The sequence below is a fragment of the Trachinotus anak genome, unplaced genomic scaffold (assembly GCF_046630095.1).
Source record: "Trachinotus anak isolate AG129_WGS33_773 ecotype Australia unplaced genomic scaffold, CSIRO_AGI_Tana_v1 ptg000022l, whole genome shotgun sequence".
Classification (NCBI taxonomy): Eukaryota; Metazoa; Chordata; class Actinopteri; order Carangiformes; family Carangidae; genus Trachinotus; species Trachinotus anak.
Genome location: NW_027273873.1, coordinates 166956 through 190709, shown reverse-complemented (window position 1 = coordinate 190709; position 23754 = coordinate 166956). Strand labels below are relative to the sequence as shown.

Here is a 23754-nt window from a genome sequence, read left to right as displayed (position 1 = left end):
CTCTCAGCTTCTTACGCCACTGTCTCTATTTAGCATCCAGTTTCCATGGCAACAGGCTCTGTGTTGTGGAGTGAGCATCTGTGATGGTTCATGTTTTCCTCACTACAACTTTATTACTCCTGAGTTCAACAGTCAGCATCTCATCTTCACATGTATCACAAAGGTTGAACATCCATTTACTCTTTATTGAAGCTGGAGACAAACTGATTATTACACCTCAGAAAACATGTCCAAAAGTATGTGGAAAGCTGCAGCATGTTCTGCTGGAACAGCCTCCATCCCTCTGGTTCCAGTCCCCCCTTCAGCTCTGCAGCGCCCCCTGGGGAGGCTTCAGTCTCTCTGCTGAAAGTCCATGTCTGTTACAGACCAGATCCTGCTGAGTCCAGGTGCTGCAGTGATCAGGTCGAGTATTTGAAACTGCAGTCGACCAACATTTGGAACAGTCTAGAAAATGTCTCTTCTTCTGCTGTCTGGCAGGTCGGTCAGTCCCTGCAGCTCCCTCAGACCCTGAGGAGGAGAAGAGAGCAGCCAGTCAGACGTCTCTTCAGTCAGACTCTCCACAGGTAACGCCCCGAAGATCCATGAAGCAAGGCTGATTCTGCAGCCAGCACCTGATCCAAAGCTCATGTTTCTCCCTGAAATGACCGTTTCATTAACTGATCCTTCATTTTAACAATACTGAGCTAAATGATTGAATAGACTGATGTACAGTCGACCAAAGAATCCTGTTTTTCACACTTTGGCTTTGGGAAGTTTGGTAGCACTGCAACATTGCCACTGAGCAAGGCACCAGCTGCAGAGATGCACACAGTGTGTGTGTGGTATAAAAATGATCATATACTGTATATAATTATTACATATATTATATAAATGCTTTTTTTAATAGTGCAAGTAAAATTTTTTTTTAAATATCTGAAAAAAATTAAATGACAGAAAAAACAAAACTCAACTATTAATATTATTATTGTTAATATTTTTTCTGTTATTATTATTAGTTTAATTGAAAAGTGGATAGTAGATTAATCAGTGATGAAAATAACAGGCAGCTGTAGCTCTGAATCAACAATTAAACATTTTTAAACATATTGAACATAAATAAACAAACTGACCTCCAGCACCATGCGGATGTTGGCTTTTATTTTGGCGGAGTCTTTGGTGAGCTGCTCCGTGAAGCTGAAACACACAATGTTAGCATGGTTAGCATCTCCCTCTCACTCACATTTATCATCTTTATTAACTTTGTTCACACAAACTTTATTTTAGTTTCTCAAAGTTTCCAAACAAGTCGGGCTGCAGAAATGAAACCTCAGAAGAAGAATGAAAGACGCTGTGACTGTGGTCCTGTATTATATGAGTGAGTTCAGACTGAGGTGAAGAACTGACGCTGTGAGCTGACTCGTCTTCTTCTCGATGAAGCGCAGAGCTTCGTCGTGATTCATCTCCACAAAGAAACCGTAACCAACCGCCACAAAGATCCTGGACGAGTCCTCCCTGACAAACGAGAGGGCGGGGTCAAAAACACTGATTCTCTAATCTGAGCTGCACAAAACATATCAATCAGTCAGGTATTAGCAGGAAAAAGATTATATCAATCAATTAATCAATCAGTTTGTTCCCAAAGAAGAGCTGGTTGGGCCCGGGGCCCCAGGAGGTCCAGGGGTCCATTTCCTCATTATATGTCCAAGCTCTTTAAGGTGACCAGAAGACACTAAACTTCTGATGTAGGTGATCACGTTTTCTTTTTATTAAATGGTGGAGACAGAGACTGGCGAACGATGGCGTGTTGTCATGGTGACGTCACCCCTCTGTCTCTGTGATCAGTGTCTATCAGAGTGATGGATGAGGACATCAGCAGCTTACACTTCAGCCTGGACGTAGAAGTTACAGCCCAGATCTACATCTGTCTTCAGCTGCTGAGAGCCCGCCTCCTGCGTGCACACACACACACACACAGACACACACACACAAAGAGAGAAGAGCAGAGGTGTCATTTAATAGAAGAGTGAACTCTCAGTTTTTGTCTTAGTTATCTTTATCTCTATTATTTCAACTTTATTATTATCTATTTCTATTTGATGTATTTTTATTTATTATTTCAGTTGATTTTTTCCTCTTTATTTTTACCAAGTGGGTTTTCTTGTCTATCAACATGAAGATTCCCCCTGAGGTCTGAGAAACTGTGATGTGACATTTTTTTAGACCAAACACATAATTGATCAAGATAATCACTGGCAGATTAATCAATAATGAAAATAATCTTAGTTGACATCAATAGTTTATTCCTGCAAATTTTCTTTAAAAAAATTCAGTTTGTTGTACTGATTTTCTGACTGTTTTTATTTGATTAACTTTATGTTCTTCTCAATAAAACCTACATCTATAAATCTGACGCATATCTACCTTTGTGTGTGTGTGTGTGTGTGTGTGTGTGTGTGTGTGTGTACCTGCAGGCTCTGTATGGTGTTCTTCAGCTGCAGGTACTGAGAGATCTTCTCATAAACCAAATCTCTCTGCTCCAGCACCTTCCTGCAAAACATCACACACGTTCTGGATCAGTTTTCCCCAAATCACCAACATGTTCTGTGTGTGTGTGTGTGTGTGTCCAGTAAGACAGTTTTGGTTTTGTGTGTCCAGATACCAGCTCCCTGATAACGACTGATCTCAGTGTTTCTACAAACTTTCACATTTCTGATACTGACCTGAGAAATATCCAAGATGTTTTCAGGAGGAACCCGTCTGTTCAATAATCAATAATAATCAGATTAATAACCTTCTCTGGCTTTGACCTGATAAACATCTAATAACCAATAAAGTTGGAACTCATTCGTCTACACTTCCCTGTGGCACTGACGATAATTAGACCTGCAGTTAAATTTGGCTCCTGAAGATGTTTTTGGTTTAATCTTCTTGCTGTTTGCTCTTCACATGTATGACACAGGTGAGTCCAATCACTTTATCAATTATCAATTTCATTATTGGCTCAGTTCTGTATTTAATAAGGCCAAACCCTGATTATTTAACTATACATGAAAACAATACAAACTCACTTCAACTTTTAGTGCCTGATCTGATGGTGGCGTTTACTGCCCCCAGGCCTGTTCCCCTCGCTGAGTAAAGTTTAAGGGGGCGGGACTTCACACCTGGTGTCACAGGTTCGCCTCTGAACTGAAGAATCATTTCATAGCTTGGATTTTTCAGTGAAGGAGGAGAAATTCACTTTATGAATTTCTAACCAGGTGATTGAGGTGTTTTCAGCAGCGACTCCAAAGTCGCCGGCCTCATCACAGATGGTGACGACAGGGAGTCCAGACACCTGTGTACCTGTCCGGGACCAGCGCAGATCGCGGAGGAAACACACCTGTCTGTCCTCTGTGTGACTGACTCAGACTGCAATGACCAGATAAAGCTGGAGGTTCTGCAGGTGCGTGTTTCTTACTGTAAGTCTCTCTTCAGAACTTCGTTGATGAAGTTTTCATACTGCACAACCTTCTGCCCCACGTTAGCATTAGCATTAGCATTAGCATTCCCGGGCAGAGACATCGTCAATGTTTCCTCTTCCATCCGCGCTGAAGACGAGCCCCGTCAGCTGTGACTCGATGACGGCCTAACTGGTGTTAACGGTAACGTTTCTGACTCGGTATCGACCCACGGACGCTCCGGTTAAGGTGCCGTTACCGCATGTAAACACACGTCTCTGCACCGGAAGTTGACCGCTGTGATCGAGACAGTACTTCCAGATTTCAAAATAAAGGCAGACCCACATAGAATTACGGTAAATAGAAAATACATTACTACTGTCAGACTTCTCTAACATCAGAAAGTATTTTGTTATAAAAACAGATTCTCACCACATGTGGAGAAGACTGAATCCATCTCATTTGTTACAGATGGGGAACTAACTCCTAATACAATTTTTAAACGTTACCTGTAATGGAGTTATAATAAAAGGCCAGACATTAGGTGAGTTACCTGATTGAAATGTGTTTGGTAACTCTGTGGTCCAGAATCTGTCCAGATATCTAATGTCTGACTGAGAGTTTTAAATAGGAAAAAAAAGTGTCTTACTTTCAAGGGAAATCGCCATGTTTGGCTCTGACACAATCAAGAACCGATGGTCTTTTCAAACAGCAACACGCCCGCACAATAATATTCCTGTAAATTATTATAATAAACAACTGGGTCCTGACAAAAATCTGTGAATGTCAGTAAATTGATGTTCTTAAAAATCTTATCTTACTGTTAGTTTCCTGTTCCTTTCCATTGCTTCTTTAATGGTGATATAGGTGTTAAATGAGGCTTAATCTCATGACGGACAGGTGACGGACAGGTGACCGACAGGACTGACTGGTAAATCTCTTCTAACTGCTCCGGCTCTGTAGCGTCACTGCTCTTGTGACGTCACTGTAAATCGACACGGCAGCTCTGGGGCTAACGCTAGCTCGCTGAACATAAAACGTTTGTTTAAAAGCGGGAACAGTTTGTTTTATAAAAGACGTTTCTTTAGTTTGTGTCGGACACTCGTGGCGCATCAGCAGCAGCAGTGGACAAACAAAACTTGTGGAATTTGTAGTCTTATCTGTGTTAGCTTAGCCAGTAGGTTACCAAGGTAACGTTAGCGAAACATTAGCTGTCGGTGTTTTCTTTTCTAAACGTAGATTTGTCTTTGAAACAGGTTGTTTCTTTGCCGTTGGCGGTTGGCCGAATTAAAGAGCACAATAGTCTTAACGTAATCTTTTCAATTATTGGTAATAACGTCATGTGTTCTTGAGCTGATATGGGAAGAATCAATAAATTAACAGATTAGTGAATGAAGTTCGTGTTTCGCTTCAGTCCATCTGCCTTTCGGCTTCTGCTCGTCAACAAAGACCCATACTGGTGTTTTGTATTTACTACTCATGCCACAGGTTTTTCTACTGTTACTGACAGTTTTCATAGGCAGAGCACAAAAATTTTCCATAGAAAATAGAACCTCTCCTGCTGAACAACAGCTGGGAAACATCTATTTATCAAAGAATAATAAAACAATGTAGGTCCTCCACTCCAGACTAAAGAGTTATACCAAAGGCGGAACAAATCAGGTGCAGTTCGACCTTAAGGTCATGGAACAAACTGAGAGACAAACCTGAGCATCAGTGTTCGTGTTGAACTCACACAGGTGTGACAGAACTTTACTTCAGTTACATTCAGCTAACATAAAGAAACAGCTGATTAAAAAATACTCAACAAGACTAAAGGTCTGAACAAACTCTCAGTACTGGACAGTTTTTGGAGACCTGGGTCAGTCGACTGGTCCACTGTCAGGCCTGAATCCGGTGTGGTGCAGTGACTGTGGGACATGGAGCAGTACAGTATTCTGGGTCGGATTGGAGAAGGAGCCCATGGCATCGTCTTCAAGGCCAAACACATCGAGGTACCTCTGCTGCCCCTCAACAACTAACTCAATTAAGGGTGCATTGGTTTATCAATAACGGATGCATTGATAACGGTGTATTGATTATTGTCTGACAGACAGGAGAGACAGTGGCTCTTAAGAAAGTGGCTCTGAGGAGGCTGGAGGACGGCATCCCCAATCAGGCTCTGAGGGAGATCAAGGCCCTGCAGGAGATCGAGGACAACCAGCATGTGAGTACCAGGGGTCGTCGGGTCAGAGGTCAACTTTACATTCATTCATCCTCCTCCTCCTCTTCCTCATCAGGTAGTGAAGCTGAAGGACGTCTTCCCTCATGGTACAGGCTTCGTCCTGGTGTTTGACTTCATGCTCTCTGACCTGTCTGAAGTCATCAGGAACTCCCAGCGACCTCTGACCCCAGCTCAGGTCAAAGGTTACATGATGATGCTGCTGAAGGGTGTTGTATTCCTGCATCACAACAACATCATGCACCGGGTGAGAAGTTTCTGTCTGTTTCTCCTCCTCGAACACACACACACTGCAGCCCTCTGAGTTTGTCTGCCGACTGTAGTGAACCTGTTGTGGACTCACAGTCACATTGTTTGAGCTTTAAGTTACAGTCAGAGGAGGAGGACAGAGAGAGGTTCTTCCTGTAGTCCTCCAGAATAAAAGCCTGACGTGTGTGTGTGTGTGTGTGTGTGTGTGTGTGTGTGTGTGTGTGTGTGTGTGTGTAGGACCTGAAGCCAGCAAACCTCCTCATCAGCTCTTCAGGTCATCTGAAGATCGCGGACTTCGGTCTGGCCAGACTGTTCAGTGAGCAGGGAGAGAGGCTGTACAGCCACCAGGTGGCCACCAGGTGACACACACTGAGCTCTACATCATCACATCAACGCTTCCTGTTTCCCTGCAGCCCATAATATTAAAACTAAGAACACACATACACACACAGACCTGACATCACCATGACAACGGCAAAATAAAACAACACATCAGAGTCTGAGAGAAGAGCAGCACCTGTCCATCTTCTGTGGCTCTCACCTGTTAATCTGTTCACCTGTCTCATCATAGTAGATCCACTGACTCTTTATGGCTGAAATCATTAGTTCACGTGTCAGTAAACTACCTGGTAGAGTAGTGTAGTGTAGCGTTGTTGTGTGATGTAGATACACACTGTTGTGTACTGAACAGTCCAGTAATGTGTAAACTGTTTTCATATATTGTGAATTATAGAGTGTAAACCTTTGTGTGTGTGTGTGTGTGTGTGTGTGTGTGTGTGTGTGTGTGTGTGTGTTCAGGTGGTACAGAGCTCCTGAGCTTCTGTATGGAGCTAGAAAATACGATGAGGGTGTCGACCTGTGGTAAGAAAACTACAACTACTTCAAATCTTAATACCGAAAGTACTCCCTTCTACCACTGATGAAGCTCCTCCTCCTCTTCCTGTGGCTGTGGTCACATAATATCCCATCAGAATTTATTGTTTCCTCACATCAAAGCCGAACCTGACGATGATATATCTAATATTTGAATGCTGATGATGCAGCAGCAGGTTGTTCTGTTAATCCTCGTGGTTTTTACCAACATTCACACTTTTAATTTTGCTCTGTTCTATGTGTTTGTTCAATAATCTTGGTTTTACATAAATGTTTGTTGTGACTGTGTAACATCAGTCCAGGATCACAGACTGACATTAACCTTCATGAACAGACACTGTTCCTGTTAAATACATGAGCCAGCAGGACGCTCAGAGAGCACAGACCTCCACCAGGGCCCATGTTAAACAAACTTAGACCAGACTTCAGTAAATGATCTGGATCTGCCCCAACATTGACTGGGTTCTTCCCTGGTCCGTGCCCCACCCCTCCACCGAGGAACACGAGTGACATCATAACCTCCATGTAATGAATGATGTTGTGCAGTGCTGGGAGCTGAGCGGCAGGGGGCAGTGCTGACTGTGGTGACCTGGTCCAGTACAGCTGAGGGTCAGAGCATGAGTCCTGACGTGATGTTGGAGGTGTGTGTGTGTGTGTGTGTGTTTCAGGGCAGTGGGCTGTATCTTCGGGGAGCTGCTGAACTCGTCTCCTCTGTTTCCTGGAGAGAACGACATCGAACAGCTCTGCTGCGTCCTCAGAGTGCTGGGTACACCAACACAGGACAGCTGGCCTGTATGACACACACACACACACACACACACAGTTGTCTTTCTATAGTCGTGAGGACCCTCATTGACATAGTGCATTCCCCATTCCGTCACCCCGACCCAGACCTGATGGATTTCTTTCTTTATTTTCACTGTATTGATGAGTTGTTGATTCTCAGCAGACAGACAGCAAGGCGGTGCTCTGCACTGAGACATTTCTTAAATAGATACTATTAGATTTATTTTATATGTCAAAAAACAACAATAATAACAAATAAATGGAATAAATAAATGAAACTCTGAACTCTAAACTGTTTATTGCTATTTATTACAGTTTATTACAGTTTATTACAGTTTTGCTGTTATCGTCAAACACATGATCTCCTGCTCTTATTACTGACAGTAAGTTACTGTTGTTTCAGGTAAAATCCTTGTGTGGAGAAAATTGTCAATATAACCTAATTTCCATGATATTCAAACCTGTTGGTGGCATCTGAAAATGCTGTCACTGAATCAGAAACTGACACATGACACATGTTTTAAATATATGATGTGGCAGGAAAGTCAACTCAATTCAATTCAATTCAATTTTATTTGTATAGCACCAAATCATAATCCACCTTATCTCAAGGCTCTTTAAAGGATCAGGTCAGACCTCAGTTTATTATAGAGAAAAACCAACAGTTCCCACAAAGAGCAGCACATGACAAAATGAAAAATAAGAAATAAAAAAAATATAAAATGAAATAAAAATTCAGGTGACTCCACACAAACATTTGATTCTAAAGCTGCTGTTCATTTTAACTGTGAACAGTTTCCAGTCCTTGTTTTTTGGGGGTTTTTTTTAACGTGGCATCTGCTCCACAAAGAAGGAAATGAGCCTCCGTCGCTCAGAAGTGACGGCGTAGGATGAATAAAACCTGACACACGTCCAGCCTCTGAACATCCAGATTCTTCTTTTGTCTGTTTGTTTTCTGTTTGCAGTAGGTGGTGAGATGATTCATGGTGCGTTAACGCTCAGACTGTGTGTGTCTCTGCAGGAGATAGTGGAGCTGCCTGATTACAATAAAATCACCTTTAAGGAGAATCCAGCAATCCCATTGGAGGAGATTGTCCCGGACACGTGTCCTCAGGCCATCGACCTGCTCTACAAGTTCCTGGTGTATCCGTCCAAACAGCGCTGCTCTGCCAGACAGGTGGGAAACAGGAAGTGGACCTGAGGTCTGTGGGATCCAGAGGGTGGAGTTCCTCAGGGTTCGATCTGAGATCCCATCTTCTTCTGAGTGTCAGTGATTCTACTGACAGTAGAGTCCAGAAACAATGGCGTCTATTATTGAATTGCATCATGGGAAGTGTAGGATGCAGTGTTGTTGACCCATTCTAGAGAATAAAAGCCAGGATATCTCTACCTCTGCAGCAACAACAACAACAACAACGACTCGTTTTCCCTCCACAGCCTCAGTCAGTTTCACTTTGCTTTTTATCCACACATCTACTTTTACAGCTCAGACAACAGAAAACACTTTTTTTTCCACTCAAGTCTTTTTATGGTCAAATGTGGATACTATGTTGGTAAAAACTGAAGCACTGGAGTGACTCTTTAATTGATCAACAGAGTATTATTAACAACAATTCCAATAATCGATCTTTAAAGTCATTTATCAATAAAAACTTGGTCCAGTTTCTGCAGTAAACTGAGTCTTTGACTCTGAGAACTGTGCTGGACATTTTCCAAAGCTGCCATTTGATTCAATGAATAATAATAGTGAAAAATGCCTGTCAGAATTTTCTGAAGATCAATTGATGTTCCACCTCCTCCTCTCTGCAGGCTCTCCTCCATCCGTATTTCTTCTCCTCTCCTCTTCCTGCTCACCACTCAGAGCTGCCCATCCCTCAGAGGGGGGGCCGACCCCCACGCCAGCGCCTGCAGGCTCCACCTACTGACTTCTCAGTGGACCTGCCCCTGCAGAACAGCGTGGTAGACCCTGCGTTGCTGCAGGGACATGCCTCCTGCCTCTGAACAAACAGATGAACTGATGCATTTATTTATCGTGTCGTAGTGATGGGTTCTTGTTCATCTTCTTCTTCTTCTTCTTCTTCTTGGTCCAGATTCATTTGAAAGAACCAAACAGTCCAGACTCTTGTCAAACTCACTGATCCACATCTGGACCAGTTTGTGATCTTTACTGGGATGCACCAAAAACCAGATCATAACTGGGACACACTCAGTCATATGACATCAAACTCTGTAAATCAAATAATCAATAAAAAAAATTAAACTAATCATTTGAGTCAATGTTTCACTGAGAGGGAATCAAACCAAACTCTGGCCCCACCCTCACTTCCTCCTCCTCCTCCTCCTCCACCTCTGTCACCTCAGACCAACAGTCAGACTCTGTTCCTCATTCAGACTGAGGCAACTCTGAGCAGCTCTTCTTCCTCTGTGAGTATCATCATCATCACTGCAGGTCAGAGACAAACAGCTGATTTGGTTGAAAACATTTTTCTGTTGATGTTCAGATGAGATTTTAAACTTTTACAGACTCTGTGGTTTATTCAGTTTATTCAGAGATCCTGTGAAATGAGAGGATCTCTCACTCCTGTTTTCTTTTCCCTGCTCTGACACTGTGACGTCGGACTGTTCCCAGCTGATCGTTTGCTGATACGACGACTCGATCTGAAACATCAAGCTTCATCTCAGAGGTGAGAATCATGTTCACACTGCTGCCTCCGTCACACTGACTCTGGTACACATGTTCACAGCTTCATCCACCTGCACTAAACATCTGCTCCAGGTCTCTGGTCTCTGGTCTCTGGAGGTATCTGACTCACTGGCTGAGGTTGGACTTTCACTTACAGGTGTTCTCCAGCTGCAGCAGGTGTTTCCCCACAGATCCACCTCCTCCCACCGACCACAGACAGAAACTGGGTCAAACACACTTAAATCATTTTGTTAACACAAACAGTCAGAGATGTTTCTGGTCCTCAGGCTGATCAGAGACCAGGTCCAGTGAGCAGCTGATGTGTTGTGGTTCTTCTGGCCTGAGAACTGCTTCTCTTTTATCTCTCCAACCTGGTCTAAACTAAGTTACAGACCAGTTACAGCTGATCCAGAACTCAGCTCCTGAACACCATTATATTATATTGGTGATGAGTCAGTTTCCATGACGATGTTAAAGTTCTTCGTGGTCCTGAAGCAGCTCACCTGTCTAACGTCTGTGCAGGAATCTCTCAGGTCCTTTAAAGAACACAAATAAATATTCGGTATTCTCCTTTGCAGGTTCTCTCACCCTCCTCCAATCACCAATCATGTCCCATGATGCCAGTCACCAGGTCGCGAGTCCCTGTCACTGGTTGGACGATTCAAACTGTCAATCACTGAGCTCTGTTTACATCCCGCCTCCTCCTTCTTCATTCTATGGTGATCCTGCTCTGACCACACCCCCCACCTGCCTCCTCCCCTCAGCACCTGGATGGAACAGTTACTATGGCAACCTTTATGCTTCCCCCTCACCCTCTGGTGATTGGGTGTTACCTGGTAGTCTGCTGGGGGGGCGGGATAGTCTATCAGGTGAGGTATCTACCTGTCTGAGCTGCACCTGTGTGCTGTCTGTCAGAGGCTGTTTCATGTTGCTGTTGTTGTTGTTGTTGTTGTTGTGTTTGTTCAGAGCAGCGCGAGTGTGTGAGCTGTGGGACAAGCAGCGCCCCCCTGTGGAGGAGGGACACCGCCGGTCATCACCTGTGTCACACCTGCAGCCTCCAGCAGAAAACCAGCAACAGACCACTGCTCAGACCAAAGAGGAGAACTGTAGGACACACACACACACACACACACACATACTTGTACTTCTATCTTTGTGAGGACACTCATTGACATAATGCATTCCCTAGCCCCTGACCCTAACCTTAACCATCACACCTGAGAGCCTAACCCTAACCCTGACCCTGACCTTAACCTAAACCTAATTCTAACCATAACTCTGAAACCAAGTCTTAACCCTCAACATGTGATTTGAAGGTGTCTCAAAAAGTGAGGACCGGCCAAAATGTCCTCACTTTCCCAAAATGTCCTCACTCTGTTATTAAAATACTTTTTTTGGTCCTTACTATGTAGCAAGTACAAGTACACAGACACACACACACACACATACCTGCTTCCAGTCTTTGTGCTGAGCTAGGCTAACAGTTTCCCCCTACCTTCAGTCTTTGTGCTAACCTAGGCTAACAGTTTCCCCCTGCTTCCAGTCTTTGTGCTAAGCTAGGCTAACAGTTTCCCCCTGGGTTTGTGTTTTCAGACGGTGACTCAGAGAAAAGGAACTCAGTGTGTGAACTGTGACACAACAACAACAACCCTGTGGAGGAGAAACACTGCAGGAGAACCAGTCTGCAACGCCTGTGGGCTGTACTACAAACTGCACCAGGTACTGCAAACTCTACTGCAAACTCTACTACAAACTACAGCAGGTACTGCAAACTCTACTACAGACTACAGCAGGTACTGCAAACTGTACTGCAAACTGTACTGCAAACTACAGCAGCCCTGTCCATATGCTTCAGTTGTCGAGTACACCAGGTACTGCATCAGGTACTATGACTTTACTACAGAGTACACAGAGTACTGTTGTGTTTCAGGTCAACAGGCCGCTGACGATGAAGAAAGACGGAATCCAAACCAGAAACCGCAAAGTGACCAATAAGAACAAGAAGAGCAGGAGAGGCAACCAATCAGAGACTAAGGAGGTGAGGGTGGCCCCTCCCTCTGAGGAGGTCACCTGTCAGTCCTTCACACAGCTGCTGCCCTGTAACCTGTGCACCTCCTCCTCCTCCTCTTCCTCCTCCTCCCTCCTGCAGCTCTGCTGAACATCAGTCATGGAACTATTTCTTGTTCCTCAGAGTCACAGATCTGAGGAGGCTCTGGGCAGATGGATACACCTTTAAGAAGTAGTTCCAGTGTATTTAACACAGGCTCCATCTGATGTTACTGTGGAAAAAAGTTTCTTTCATTGTGTAAAAGTGTTTTGACTCATTATATCTGCAGTTTGTTTATTTCTCATTTGGACTTTTCTGATGTCGAGATTAAAGATTTTTTCATTTGTTTCTCCTTCATTTCTTTTCTTTTCTTTGATGCTGATTTTCTTTCTGTTTTAATGGTGAATATGAAAACTGAATGTCTTCAGCAGGCAGCTGGACACCATGTGGTTCAGTGTTGGTTGTGATGTCATGTGACCAGAATTCAACCTCAGGACATCTAAGGCCACCGTCACACTGACTCTAGTCGTGAGCGGCGGCGACCAAAACCTAAACGTCTGCTGTCGATTGCCAGCGTTCCAACATGATTTTCATTTCCAACTAAAATTTAATGTCTGACGTCAGCGTCATTAGAGCCCAACCTCTCTCTGATGTCAGGTGCATGCTGGGAAATGTCTTCTGCTTCTTCTTTTCTTGGATTTTCTCTCTGTTTTGCTTTTTCTTTTTCTCTCCCTCCTTCACGCTGAGGCCTCATCCCTGTTTTGTTTTTTCTGTTGTGTTTTTTCTGGAGGACCAGTTAATGTGCTAAGCTAGGCTAAACCTGTGCTGCAGCCAGAGGTGAAACTGATCTGAGACATTTGACTCAGGAGGAAACAGTTTGTGTTTTCAGACGGTGGAGCTCAGTGTGTAAATGAGGACCTGTAAAACATGTGTGTGTCTGTGTGTATCATGTGTTGATGTGTGTTTTCACCTGGACTGAATAAACAGTTGATGACAAAACATTTGATCTTGTGCAGACGAGTTCTTTCAGTCGTGGCACAGCTGACGATTCCTTCAGGAGAGAAAATCTGTGTTTTTGTTTCCGTTTGATTTAAACTTAATAAACGTGAGCTTTACTGACCCTGAATCAGCTCATTGTTACAGGGATTCAACTGAAACTTACACATGATGAGAAACATGACAACATGAAGAAGAGACAATGACCTTAAATCAAACAGAAGTGAGGCGTCACTGCTCGGTGTCACATGAACCCAGATGTGAACCAGCTGTGTGTTGGAGGGTGGAGGACGTGTGTATTCACAGTCCACAGTGAGAACTTTAAAAGATGTGATGGCTGCTTCATAACAACATCCCCACACCTGGACACAGGACGTTCAGGACCTGCTGTGCACATGAACAACCGTCTGTGAATTCAGCTCTGTGTGTGTAACGCAACCATCTGGAAACACAATGAGTGACTGAAGCAAACAGGAAGTGAGCTGGAAAATAAAACCAGGAGCTAAAACAGGCTGAAGAGCTGCAGAGGTAACATCACACACACACACACACACACACACTGACAGAGCAGCTTTAACAGAGGCCCCAGCCTGTGAATGCGCATCATGTGTGACAGTGAAGGCAGCATGCTGGTACTGGTCTGAGTCTAACCCCCCCCACCTCAGAGCCCCTCAGGCTGCCTGCTGGAGGCCGATGTTGTGCAACGCAGGAGGCTTCTGGTTTTCCGGACCCAGAAAAAAAGGCCAAGAGAGGAAAAGGGAGATGAAGAGGGGACGGTTAGTGGTCTGAGGCCGGCCAGAGACTCCCTACCTCTCTCTACCACTCTCTCTCTCTCTCTCTCTCTCTCTCTCTGTGTGATGGCACTGATGCATGGCACCAGGAGATTAGCAACCACAACACACACATATATACATACACACAGGAGCATCCGTTCAGTCGTTAGGCCTGACAACACACACACACAGACACACACACACACAGACACAGACACACACACACACAGACACACAGGGCAGAGAAGGGTTGGTTCATGGCCGAGAGCCGTTGAACGCAGCAGACCACAGCCTGAACTCTGGACTCTGGTGGTTTTTCTCTCACAGTCTGAGTCCAGACCCCAGACAGTGTTGCACAGACCTGTGGGGGGACTATGAGGCAACGGGCCCCTTGACACAGAAATCTAATAGGCCCCCAACTCCTTCCACTTAGGAGCAAGACCCCCACACTGAAAGAGACACAGACAACGGGGCGGCAACTCTGTGTGGGTTTTAATTCTACAACAAGAACACTTCCAACAGAGGCTCCGTCCCAGGGGCCCCCTGATGTCCTGGGCCCCTGGGCCTGGCCTGGTGGACCCGCTCAGTGATCCACCTCTGGACAGACACAACAACATCCTGTACTCAGTCCGACCTGCTGAGCAGCTGAAGATGTGACGTTGGACAGAGCGAAGGTCGTGGAGTCATCAGCATCAGGTCGTCATGGGTTCATGGATTCATCCAGGTGAATCCATGAACCCATGACCGCGCTGACTCAGCAGAACGGAGGCCAGCCAATCACACAGAAGCATGTCTGACTCATCACTGTCACAATGATTCATTTAAACCTGAGACAGAGAGAGAAAGAGTGTGTGAGTGTGTGTGTGCGTGTGTGTGCGTGTGTGTGTGTGTGTGTGTGTGTGTGTGTGTGTGTGTGTGTGTGTGGTGGTGTGGTGTGGAGTTGATCTGGCTCTGGTGCAGGTTTGGGTGCAGGATGTGACCTGCTGATGTCGCCCCCTGCTGACTCTTCACTGTCATCACAGCTCCATCAGTCCACAGATCCTGGCAAATGTTTGGGGCCCCCAGAGGCAAATAGGCCCCAGTGGCCCCTCATATTGAAACATATTGCAATGACAACTATAAACCTCTCTGACCTGACGAGCTTCTTATCGTTGTGGAAACGCTGTGTGTTTGGACTGAGTGTGCAGACGATACCTTGATGTCTGTTTAATGAACCTGCTCATTTAAAAACATGTGAGCATCATGTTGCACAGTGAGGATGATGATGATGATGATGATGATGATGATGATGTTCTGTTTCTGACTCCTTTCCTCTGTCACGTTTTCCTGTTTGACATGTTTCAGTTTTCATTTGAAGAGTTTGTGGACGCACTAGTTGAACTAGTTGAAAAACAGATATTGAGCCTTTGATACGTCGATGAAGAGTTTTTAGAGATGTGCTGTGTGGTCACCTGTGTGAGGCCTTCACAGTCGTCAGTGATGTTTGAGCACCTGTGATGACAGAGGAGACATTAAAGTTCATGTTCCTCACGGCTTCACTCAGACCTGACAGGAGGTTAACGGACACCTGAGAAGAGGGAGGGGCCAAACTAAAACTACAAAAATACATCCTCTGAGCGGCAACTTCTCAGACTGGACTCAACAGCGACGCGTTTCAGAAATGGATACTGGTTCAGGGCTAGCTGTTAGCATGCTAGCATCAGAGGAAGAAAAGAAGTGGTAGAAGCAGAAGCAAACCAGGAGTTAATGTTGGTGTTTGTCTCCACCTCTGGAGACAGATGTTGATGAGTAAAGGATGAAGTTAGATGCTGAACTCACGTTTTTTTAGACAGGTGAGTAAACAGCTGCTAATGCTAACTTTAGCTATGTAGCAATAGCAACACTTACAAACAGCTCCGTTAATATGATTTGAGAAATAGGCTAAGTTATAAAATTATTATTATTTGTCACTTTATTGTTTAATATAATAGAGTTTAATAGAGTTTAATCCCTGAGGGATGTCTGCAGGAGGAGGACTTTACACAACCTGGCAACACAAGGGTTGTTCTTATTAATGGCTTTATATTTGATCTATGAAACATTAGTAAATCATGTATTAATCAATAATAAATCAATGAATCACATCTTTATAATCAGAGTTTTTAACCTTCAGCAGCTGTTGGAGTCGAACGTTTCCTCCGACATGTGGTGAAAGTTTCAAAAACCTGAAAACTTCACCTCCACCACCGCCTCAACCTGAGTGGTCACCGCCCGGCCGGGACGAGCTGTGACGCAAATCAAGCAAACCCACGGTGTATTTGCGCGGGGTTACAGGTGCATTCTGGGTATGGTTTAACTGCCAGTGGCGGGGGATTGAACGTGCAGACAGGTGAGACGCACCTGAACCTGAGGGACGTTTCCTCCATTAGACGCAGAGTGCGGCTGAGGGGGAGGGGCCGCGGGCACGCTGACGCTCAGACAGGTGAGTTCAACAGCTCACCTGTGGGCCGCTGCTTGTGTGGTCTCATGTGTATTACCCATAGACTGTGTATAAAAATGGACGCCGGCTCCGGGAATGAAGCCGCTGCGGAAGCGCCTTAAACCTGCATCTGTCCACTGACCATCAGGGGGCGACTCCACTGGCTGCAGAAAGAAGTGCGATTGTACGGAAGCCTATGAGGAAATGACCCAACTTCTCACCTGGTTTATGACCCCAGGAAACGTTTTCATAGCGAGTTTATGGTCTCGATCGCTAGTTTCACGTCTTCTTCAATACAACATGATGTTCATGTTTAAAGTTATTGTCCCATTGAATTTAAAATAGACGATAAAGTAGGGTCTGCATTGGGGCGTGGCTAACGTATGATTGACACATTGTGGCTTGTCAATCAAGAGCAGTCCCTTTTAACTATGAACTATTAAAAGTACTTTAACACTTCGTAATAAAGTTCACCTCGACTGATGGAAACTGACTTCGGATTCAGCAGCGCTGCGGAGCCCAAAGACTGATGCTGTTGTCAGGTAGAAGGTGTAGGTGGGCGGGCACAGTGACCTCGGCTCTCAGGTCAGCCCCACCCCTCGCTCCTCCTCAGCTCCACCCTCTTCTCCAAATATGGTTTCTTCAGGTTTCAAAAAATCAAGATGGCGGCGGCCAAATTGCAAACTCGAGGCTTCAAAACGCCACGGTGGGTTGCCACTTGGTATTACCTGAGCGCCTTCACAGCATGGGACCAATCAGAAACAAGGACAAGTCTCCTAGCAACAGAGTGACGTGTTTTCACCAATAATATCAGGATATTAGTAATATCAGACAAGAAGAGAGAGCTGGTTAAAAATCATTGACTGTAAGTTAATGTGACGTCACTGCTCATCATTAGAGCAGACATTTATATGAATGAGCTCCTCAGGTGTCCTCCCATGGTCTGTGACAGTTGTGACAGTTCTTCCATCTGCAGCCCTGATGATGTCATAAATCACAGGTGCAGCAGGTGCAGCAGGTGCAGCAGGTGTAGCAGGTACCAGGCTTCAGCGCCTCAGACTCATAGGACAAGCTGACATTGCAGACAACATAAAAAATGACATGAAGAAGGCTAGAGGGGCCCTCTGCTCCTGCTGAGGAGGGGCCTCTGCAGTGAGTGTGTGTTGTTGTGTGTTGTTGTGTGTTATTGTACACACTCTGAGCCATTTCTGGACATTTTGGGGCCCCGGATGAGACATTCACTGACACCCCCTAAAATCCTGCTCAGAACTCTTTGGATCAGAGTCCAGTTTGTGGGAGTTGTAGTTTAACTGCTGTGGAGGTGAAGACATGACAACATGATGTAATGGAGGGGTTTACACTGTGTGTGTGTGTGTGTGTGTGTGTGTGTGTGTGTGTGTGTGTGTGTGTGTGAGCTGATACTGAGTCTGATTTAACACTTTCATTTACCTAAATGTAGATTAAATATGTACGTTTTTAATCAGTTGATTATTTTCATTACTGATTAATCTTCTGATTATTTTGTCTATAATTTTCTAAGAATTATAAATGTAACACTTTAATTTAATTTTTATTTCCTCTTTTATTTGATCCGACTGATTTGTCTGTGGATCAGTTAATCAATTAATCAATTAATTATTTAACCAACTAATTGTTACAGGTCAAACTGAAATATCAGCTGCACCTGATTTTTACTTGATCCAGAGTCTGATGGTCCTGGTTCAGGATTCACAAACATAAAGTTGATCACGTGAAATTATTGATCTAACAGGTATGATTGGTGTGACTCCTGATCCTCTACAGAGACGATGTCTCACTCTGATGGAGAAACACTACTCTGACCATATGGTGTGTCGCAGAGTGACACCTCTTTCACCTCATAAACAATCTTTGTACAGACACACAAACGATTAATAATTAATGATCAGCTGATGTCAGCGCTGGATAAACACTTCCCACACTGATGATGATGATGATGATGATGACGTTCATCCTTACCATCACAACAGTGTGGACTGATGCTTCCACCTGATTGGTTGACACAGACTTACACTGTTGTCATTTCTGGTCATGTGACCTTTTGCCTGCGTCTAGCAGCATCTGTCAGTCACATGACCATGTGATGTCATGCTGTGATGTCATATATCAGCACCTGATACATGAGAAAACTCTGCTGAAGCCTTTTTACAAATGTCACTCAAAACCTGGTTCTGAACAGGGACGGGTCCTAAACAAGTGGAAGCTGTAGATCAATACTGATATTGATCAGATAAAGTTATAGTTTTTATTTCTCAGTGACCTTCATCCAAACTGCAGTAAAGAGTAAAACCTGAATCAGATCAGGATTTGCTGTGACCCCCCCTTTGCCTTTAAACCAGCTCCAGGTGAAATGGTCTGAGAGAGATGATGATGATCAGTGGTTTATAAATGAACCTGAAGTTTGGTCTGGTCTGAGGTCAGTTTATGTGGGAACAGAAGAAAGTTAAAGCTCTGAAGATCACAGTGAAGAGTATAAATTTATTAACGAACATGAAGTTAATGTAACGATTCATTAGCTCTGAACTTTCAGTACAAACAGAAAACTTCTTCTTCTTCTTTGTTTCTGCATCTCTGACGTTTCTGAAGCAGCAGAAGAAGAAATGCTGCAGTTGATGGAAACAGGTCCAGGTCTAGACCTGCAGGCAGGAGTCCTGGGTCCAGACACCGAGCACTGAGACGAGGCGCTGCTACACGAGGGTCGTTCACGTCTGTGACTCAAACTCACGTCTCAGACGTGTCACTGCAACTAATGATCCCTCGAATTATTGATTAATCTGAATATTTTCTCAGTGGATCCATTAAAATGTCAGAAAAATGATTGTTATAATAAAATTTCATTTTCAGAACCAACAGTTCAGAACCGTCCGTCTCACAAGGAGAGGATTTCATCAATGAACAAAATAACAGATTAAGTTTCTGTCAGTCGACTAATCCGTTAATTGACTAATTGCTGCAAATTAATCCATAATGAAAATAATCGTTAACTGCTGAATAAATAAAGATTTAATTAAAAAAGTCAATCAGGTGAGAAAATAACGGATGAATCAGTGATCAGAGTCGTCGTCAGTCTCAGGCTGAACAGAGACGACGGAGACGAGGACACGAGGCTCGGTTTGGTTTTATTGATGAGACGTGAACTGATCCTAAAAACAGGCACCAACTGGAGCTCAGCTCAGAGGGGACAGAGGGACAGACAGGTGGGGGAGGGGTCGGGGACAGGTGGGGGGAGGGGCTGGGGCCGGGGGGGGGGGGGCGTCTCTGCCTGCAGCCTCGGTGTCCGTTCGCAGGATGAAGGCTGAAAATAAAAGGAGGCACTTGTTATGATCCAGAGCTGCAGGTCGTCGGCCATGTTGGCCTCACGGCCCTGCTCCACCGTGGCTGTTGCTATAGAAACAGGTCATCCACCCTGATGACCGTGCTGCCATGGCAATGTTTATGTTTATAAAGCCAACAGGACCACAGCTGGACCTGTGTGTGTCTGTGTGTGTGTGTGTCTGTGTGTGTCTGTGTGTCTGTGTGTCTGTGTGTGTGTGTGTGTCTGTGTGTGTGTCTGTGTCTGTGTGTCTGTGTGTGTCTGTGTGTGTGTCTGTGTGTCTGTGTCTGTGTGTGTATGGCTCTGTTACATTAAGGTTTTTTTTGTTTTTTTTACAAGCAAGCAGGCAAATCAAATAATCTATTTAATCTCTAATAATAATAATAATCAATAATAATCATTGATAATAATTATTAATAATGATAGTGTCATTGAGCTTTTACATGTTGAGCTTTATAAAAATAAAAAATCATTCCAGTGATATTCACATGCTCAGATTACACACAGAGAGAATCACAGACCGGAGTCCTGGTCCTGGTCTCAGAGGGTCTGGACTGAAGGTTCACATGTTGTTTGCATACGATTGTAAAGGTAGAAAGATGCAGGTGAGGATGATGAAGGTGACGTGGGCCAGGAGCCTGTATCGGCTCAGTGCGTCTCTCTGTGGGGAACCAGACTGAGGCTGGACTCAGAGACCTGATGAGGAGCGGTGTCCTGGAGCTGGTGCAGAGGACTGCGGCCACTTTTCCCAGTAAAGTTCATCTGGTCTGGAGGGGGTCAGGGATTGATCTACTCTGGTAACCATGGTGAGCTACCCTGGTTACCATGGTGAGCTACTCTGGTTTAAAGTGCACCAGCTTCATGACATCACAGAGTCTGAGTTTATCCCAAAGAGAGCTGATGACTCACTGACCTAATGATACAGGTCCCAGGACGCACTGAGGGATGATGGGTAAAATAAAAGTACAACTGGCTGCTCTGTGTGCAGCTGTTATGTCACCAGCCAATCAGAGGCCTCAAAACCCACCCAACCAATCAGAAACAAGTCCTTGTCTTCATGCGTCTCATATTCCAATCAGAAATAGAATTGTCTGTTATCATCCAATAAGATGCAGGAAGAGGAGGGGTTTTATCTCCCAGCAGGCCAATCAAAGAAAGCCCTTATAAGCCAATAAAAAAAAAAAATTCAGTGAAAAGAGATCGTCCTCACTGCTGGCCAATCAGAGTGAGAGCCCGGCTGCTAATTCCCGCCCACTGAGCCGACTACCAGTCAGAACCTGTGTCAGTCTCTGTGGGTTGGGCTTCAGCCAGGGGCCTGGGGCGCTCCCCTGTCGCCGTGGCGACTCACCTCTCCTCCAAGAAGACTCCTCCCTCCACCCTGTCGTGGCAATGCTGGCAGCTGATAGGCTGACCTCTGAGAAGCTGGCAGCTGATTCGCTGTCAGACTGGCGCTGGAGCTCGTCTCCGTCGTCCATCGGCATGAGGAAGGAAAACACTGCTCTCTGAGCTACACCTGTGCTCCCAGAATGCTTTGCGTGGCTGGTGGCGCTGTCTTCCTTCTCCTCCTCTCTGTTGGCCTCCTTCTCCCTCCTCCTGCTCTTCATCTCGCTCCTCCTCCTCCTCTCCCTCGCTCCTCCTCCAGACTCCTCCACCCCCACCCCCTCCTCTGGCTGCGATGTGTCCCAGGTTCGAGCACCATTCCTGGGTAAGCTCCGGCTCCTCCTCCCCTGCTCCCTCTGGTCATGCCGCTTCTTGTGTCTGACAGTCTGACTTCTCCTCCTCCTCCTCTCCTCCTCTTCCTCTTGCCTTCTCCTCTCATCATTTGCCTCTTCCTCTTGCCGCCTCCTCTCCTCTTCCTCTTCCCTCTTCCTCTCCGCCTCTGCCTCCTCTCGCTGCCTCCTCTCCTCCTCCTCTTCCCTCCTCCTCTCCTCCTCCTTTGCCTCCTCCTCCACGAGGTCCAGGTCCAGATCAGGAGGCCCTAACCCTCCTCCTCCTCCTCCTGTTCTTCGCTTGGTTTCTCCCTCTCTCCTCCTCCTGCTCCTCTCTCTTCCTCCTCCTCCTCCTGTACCACCTCCTCCTCTCCTCTGCTGGCTGAGGGAGGCAGTTGTCATGGTTATGGTATCCACATCCTGCTCCTCTGTGTGTGAGGAGGGGGAGGGGGAGAGGGCTCCTCCCTCAGGGCCTGGCAGACAGAGAGAAACAGTGTTAATGTGCAGTTCCAGCGACGTCCACCAGGAGCTAAGCTCTCAGCACTTTCCCTGAACTTCCTCCTCTGAGACTTCACAATAAATGTTCAGATCATTTAATTCAGCTGATGCTGGTAATTAACTATGTGCTGTCAGATGGAGCTGCAGCTGCAGAGTCACAGGTTCGATCCCCGTCCTGCTCTCAGTCTCTCTAAGTGAACATCACTGCAGCGAGGGGCCCCTCCTGGCCCCTCCAGGCCCCTCTGCAGAGAACAAAGCTGGACTGTTCTCTGTGTTTTCAACAGCCTCTAATATAATGAGACTGTGGTCAGAGAGCAGCTGGGTCAGGACAGGACGTCCTGCTGTCTGCAGCTTCACCGGACAACAGTCAGATTTTTTAAGATTTAATGACTGTGTCAGACTGTGAGTATGATGGAAACCAGCAGGTTTTGCAGCAGTCTCCACCTGTAACCTGAACCATGTCAAACAGGCAGGTTAGAGCTCCCTCTCTGTGGTGGTGCATTCAAGGACCCTCTGAAAATCTGCCTCACCTGCGGACTGATGGAGCTGAAGGAGCAGTCATAAATCACAACATCTGATCATGTGAGATGAGGATGAAGGGATGAAGATGAAGGGATGAGAGTGAGAGTGAAGGGAACAAGAAGAAGAGCAGAGAGTTACCAACCGCGAGTTTTCAGTGCGTCCAATCACGTAGAAACAGGGTTCACCCTGTTTAGAGTTGGTCATACAGAGAGACAGACTGGACAGCTCCACTGAGGAGGAGGAGGAGGAGGAGGAGGAGGAGGAGGAGGAGGAGGAAGGAGACAGTGAAAACAGGAAGTCAGACAGTGGGAGCAGAAAGCAGAGACTCCAGAGTGGTGAGGTTTTTAGAGTCAGTGAGAGCTGAAAACAGGAAGTGATTCTTCATCAGTTTATTGTAAAAACTACCAGTTCAGGTCTTTAGTGTCAATAATGTTCACAGGTGTAAAGAAAATAAATGATCAGTTTACTTCATGTCTCTGTAAAATGTCACAGATCAGTTTGTCTCTGTTTGGTAAAGATCCATGTGGTGACGGAGGTGACACATCTGTCAACATCTGTGTGTGTGTGTGTGTGTGTGTGTGTGTGTGTGTGTGTGTGTCTGTGGTCTCACCATAGTCGGGGACGTATCCGTTTCCCTTCTTGAGGACCAGGTGGATTCGGTGTCCTCCTCTCCTGATCTGCTCCACAGCCTGACTGTGGGTCATTCCTGCTGTACTGTCTCCGTTTATCTCCACCAGCTGATCAGACACCTGACGACACAGGTACGACCTCATTTAACACCACAAACACTGACCCTGGATCAGTTTCCACTGATTGAACAGTTGCTGCTGTCTCTGACGCTGTATGGTGGCCTGTAGGTGCCCCGATCATCCTGACCTCCTCCCTGCCCCCTCGGACGTCAGTCACCCCTGCAGCCTGTGGGGGGCGCTGACAGCACCTCCCTGTGTCAGCGGTGAAACCGGCTCAGAGAGTCTCAGAGCTGCAGACACAAGCTGAGGCTCATGAATACTTCACGATCCATTCTCTACTGGTCTCTGCTGGTGTCTACTGGTGTCTACTGGTGTCTACTGGTCTCTACTAGACCTGTGACTGTACTGGGGCCTCAAACCAAAGTCAAAGTGTGTGTGTGTGTGTTTGTGTGTGTGTGTGTGTGTGTGTGTGTGTGTGTGTA

The 23754-nt window shown here is 45.6% G+C and overlaps 4 protein-coding genes and 1 long non-coding RNA gene across 11 annotated transcripts in view; 3 read left to right on the top strand and 2 right to left on the bottom strand.

The window, feature by feature from the left end:
* Positions 1 to 164: 164 nt before the first annotated feature.
* On the bottom strand, positions 165 to 3741 carry uxt (ubiquitously-expressed, prefoldin-like chaperone). Of its 2 annotated transcripts, none has more exons than XM_071458813.1 (6): positions 3437 to 3741; positions 2445 to 2526; positions 1861 to 1928; positions 1384 to 1491; positions 1110 to 1173; positions 165 to 507 (listed from the first exon to the last, which is right to left on the bottom strand). In XM_071458813.1, the coding sequence occupies exons 1-6, from the start codon at positions 3559 to 3561 to the stop codon at positions 445 to 447; spliced, it is 510 nt and encodes a 169-aa protein (XP_071314914.1). In that variant the 5' UTR covers positions 3562 to 3741; the 3' UTR covers positions 165 to 444. The 2 variants fall into 2 exon arrangements, 1 of the variants encoding a protein (XP_071314914.1); XR_011684653.1 differs by having other exon boundaries at positions 435 to 507; positions 1306 to 1491.
* On the top strand, positions 3048 to 9809 carry cdk20 (cyclin dependent kinase 20). Of its 2 annotated transcripts, none has more exons than XM_071458810.1 (9): positions 3048 to 3421; positions 5253 to 5410; positions 5509 to 5622; positions 5696 to 5884; positions 6124 to 6245; positions 6685 to 6747; positions 7428 to 7551; positions 8567 to 8722; positions 9355 to 9809. In XM_071458810.1, the coding sequence occupies exons 2-9, from the start codon at positions 5336 to 5338 to the stop codon at positions 9544 to 9546; spliced, it is 1035 nt and encodes a 344-aa protein (XP_071314911.1). In that variant the 5' UTR covers positions 3048 to 3421; positions 5253 to 5335; the 3' UTR covers positions 9547 to 9809. The 2 variants fall into 2 exon arrangements, with proteins under 2 accessions (XP_071314911.1, XP_071314912.1); XM_071458811.1 differs by lacking the exon at positions 3048 to 3421 and adding an exon at positions 4229 to 5155.
* A 148-nt stretch (positions 9810 to 9957) lies between these two features.
* On the top strand, positions 9958 to 13390 carry gata1b (GATA binding protein 1b). The gene is made up of 5 exons (XM_071458812.1): positions 9958 to 10229; positions 10807 to 11097; positions 11195 to 11334; positions 11822 to 11947; positions 12159 to 13390. Exons 2-5 carry the CDS (start codon positions 10836 to 10838, stop codon positions 12384 to 12386), a joined length of 756 nt encoding a protein of 251 aa, XP_071314913.1. The 5' UTR covers positions 9958 to 10229; positions 10807 to 10835; the 3' UTR covers positions 12387 to 13390.
* Positions 13391 to 16305: 2915 nt separating this feature from the next.
* Positions 16306 to 23747, top strand: LOC139606499 (uncharacterized). Its single transcript, XR_011684634.1, has 3 exons — positions 16306 to 16505; positions 23199 to 23344; positions 23441 to 23747. It is a non-coding gene; the product is annotated as an uncharacterized lncRNA (long non-coding RNA).
* The window catches only part of magixa (MAGI family member, X-linked a), a 35936-nt gene continuing 31181 nt past the window's right edge, over positions 19000 to 23754 (bottom strand). For 4 of the 5 annotated variants that reach the window (XM_071458695.1, XM_071458692.1, XM_071458693.1 and 1 more), the window contains 2 exons: positions 23194 to 23332; positions 19000 to 22036 (listed from right to left, as the gene is read on the bottom strand). In XM_071458695.1, coding sequence (XP_071314796.1) covers positions 21075 to 22036; positions 23194 to 23332 — 1101 coding nt within the window. In that variant the 3' untranslated portion in view covers positions 19000 to 21074. Of the gene's footprint in view, positions 22037 to 22725; positions 22814 to 23193; positions 23333 to 23754 lie in introns of all 5 variants that reach the window. The other variant, XM_071458696.1, reaches the window with a different exon arrangement.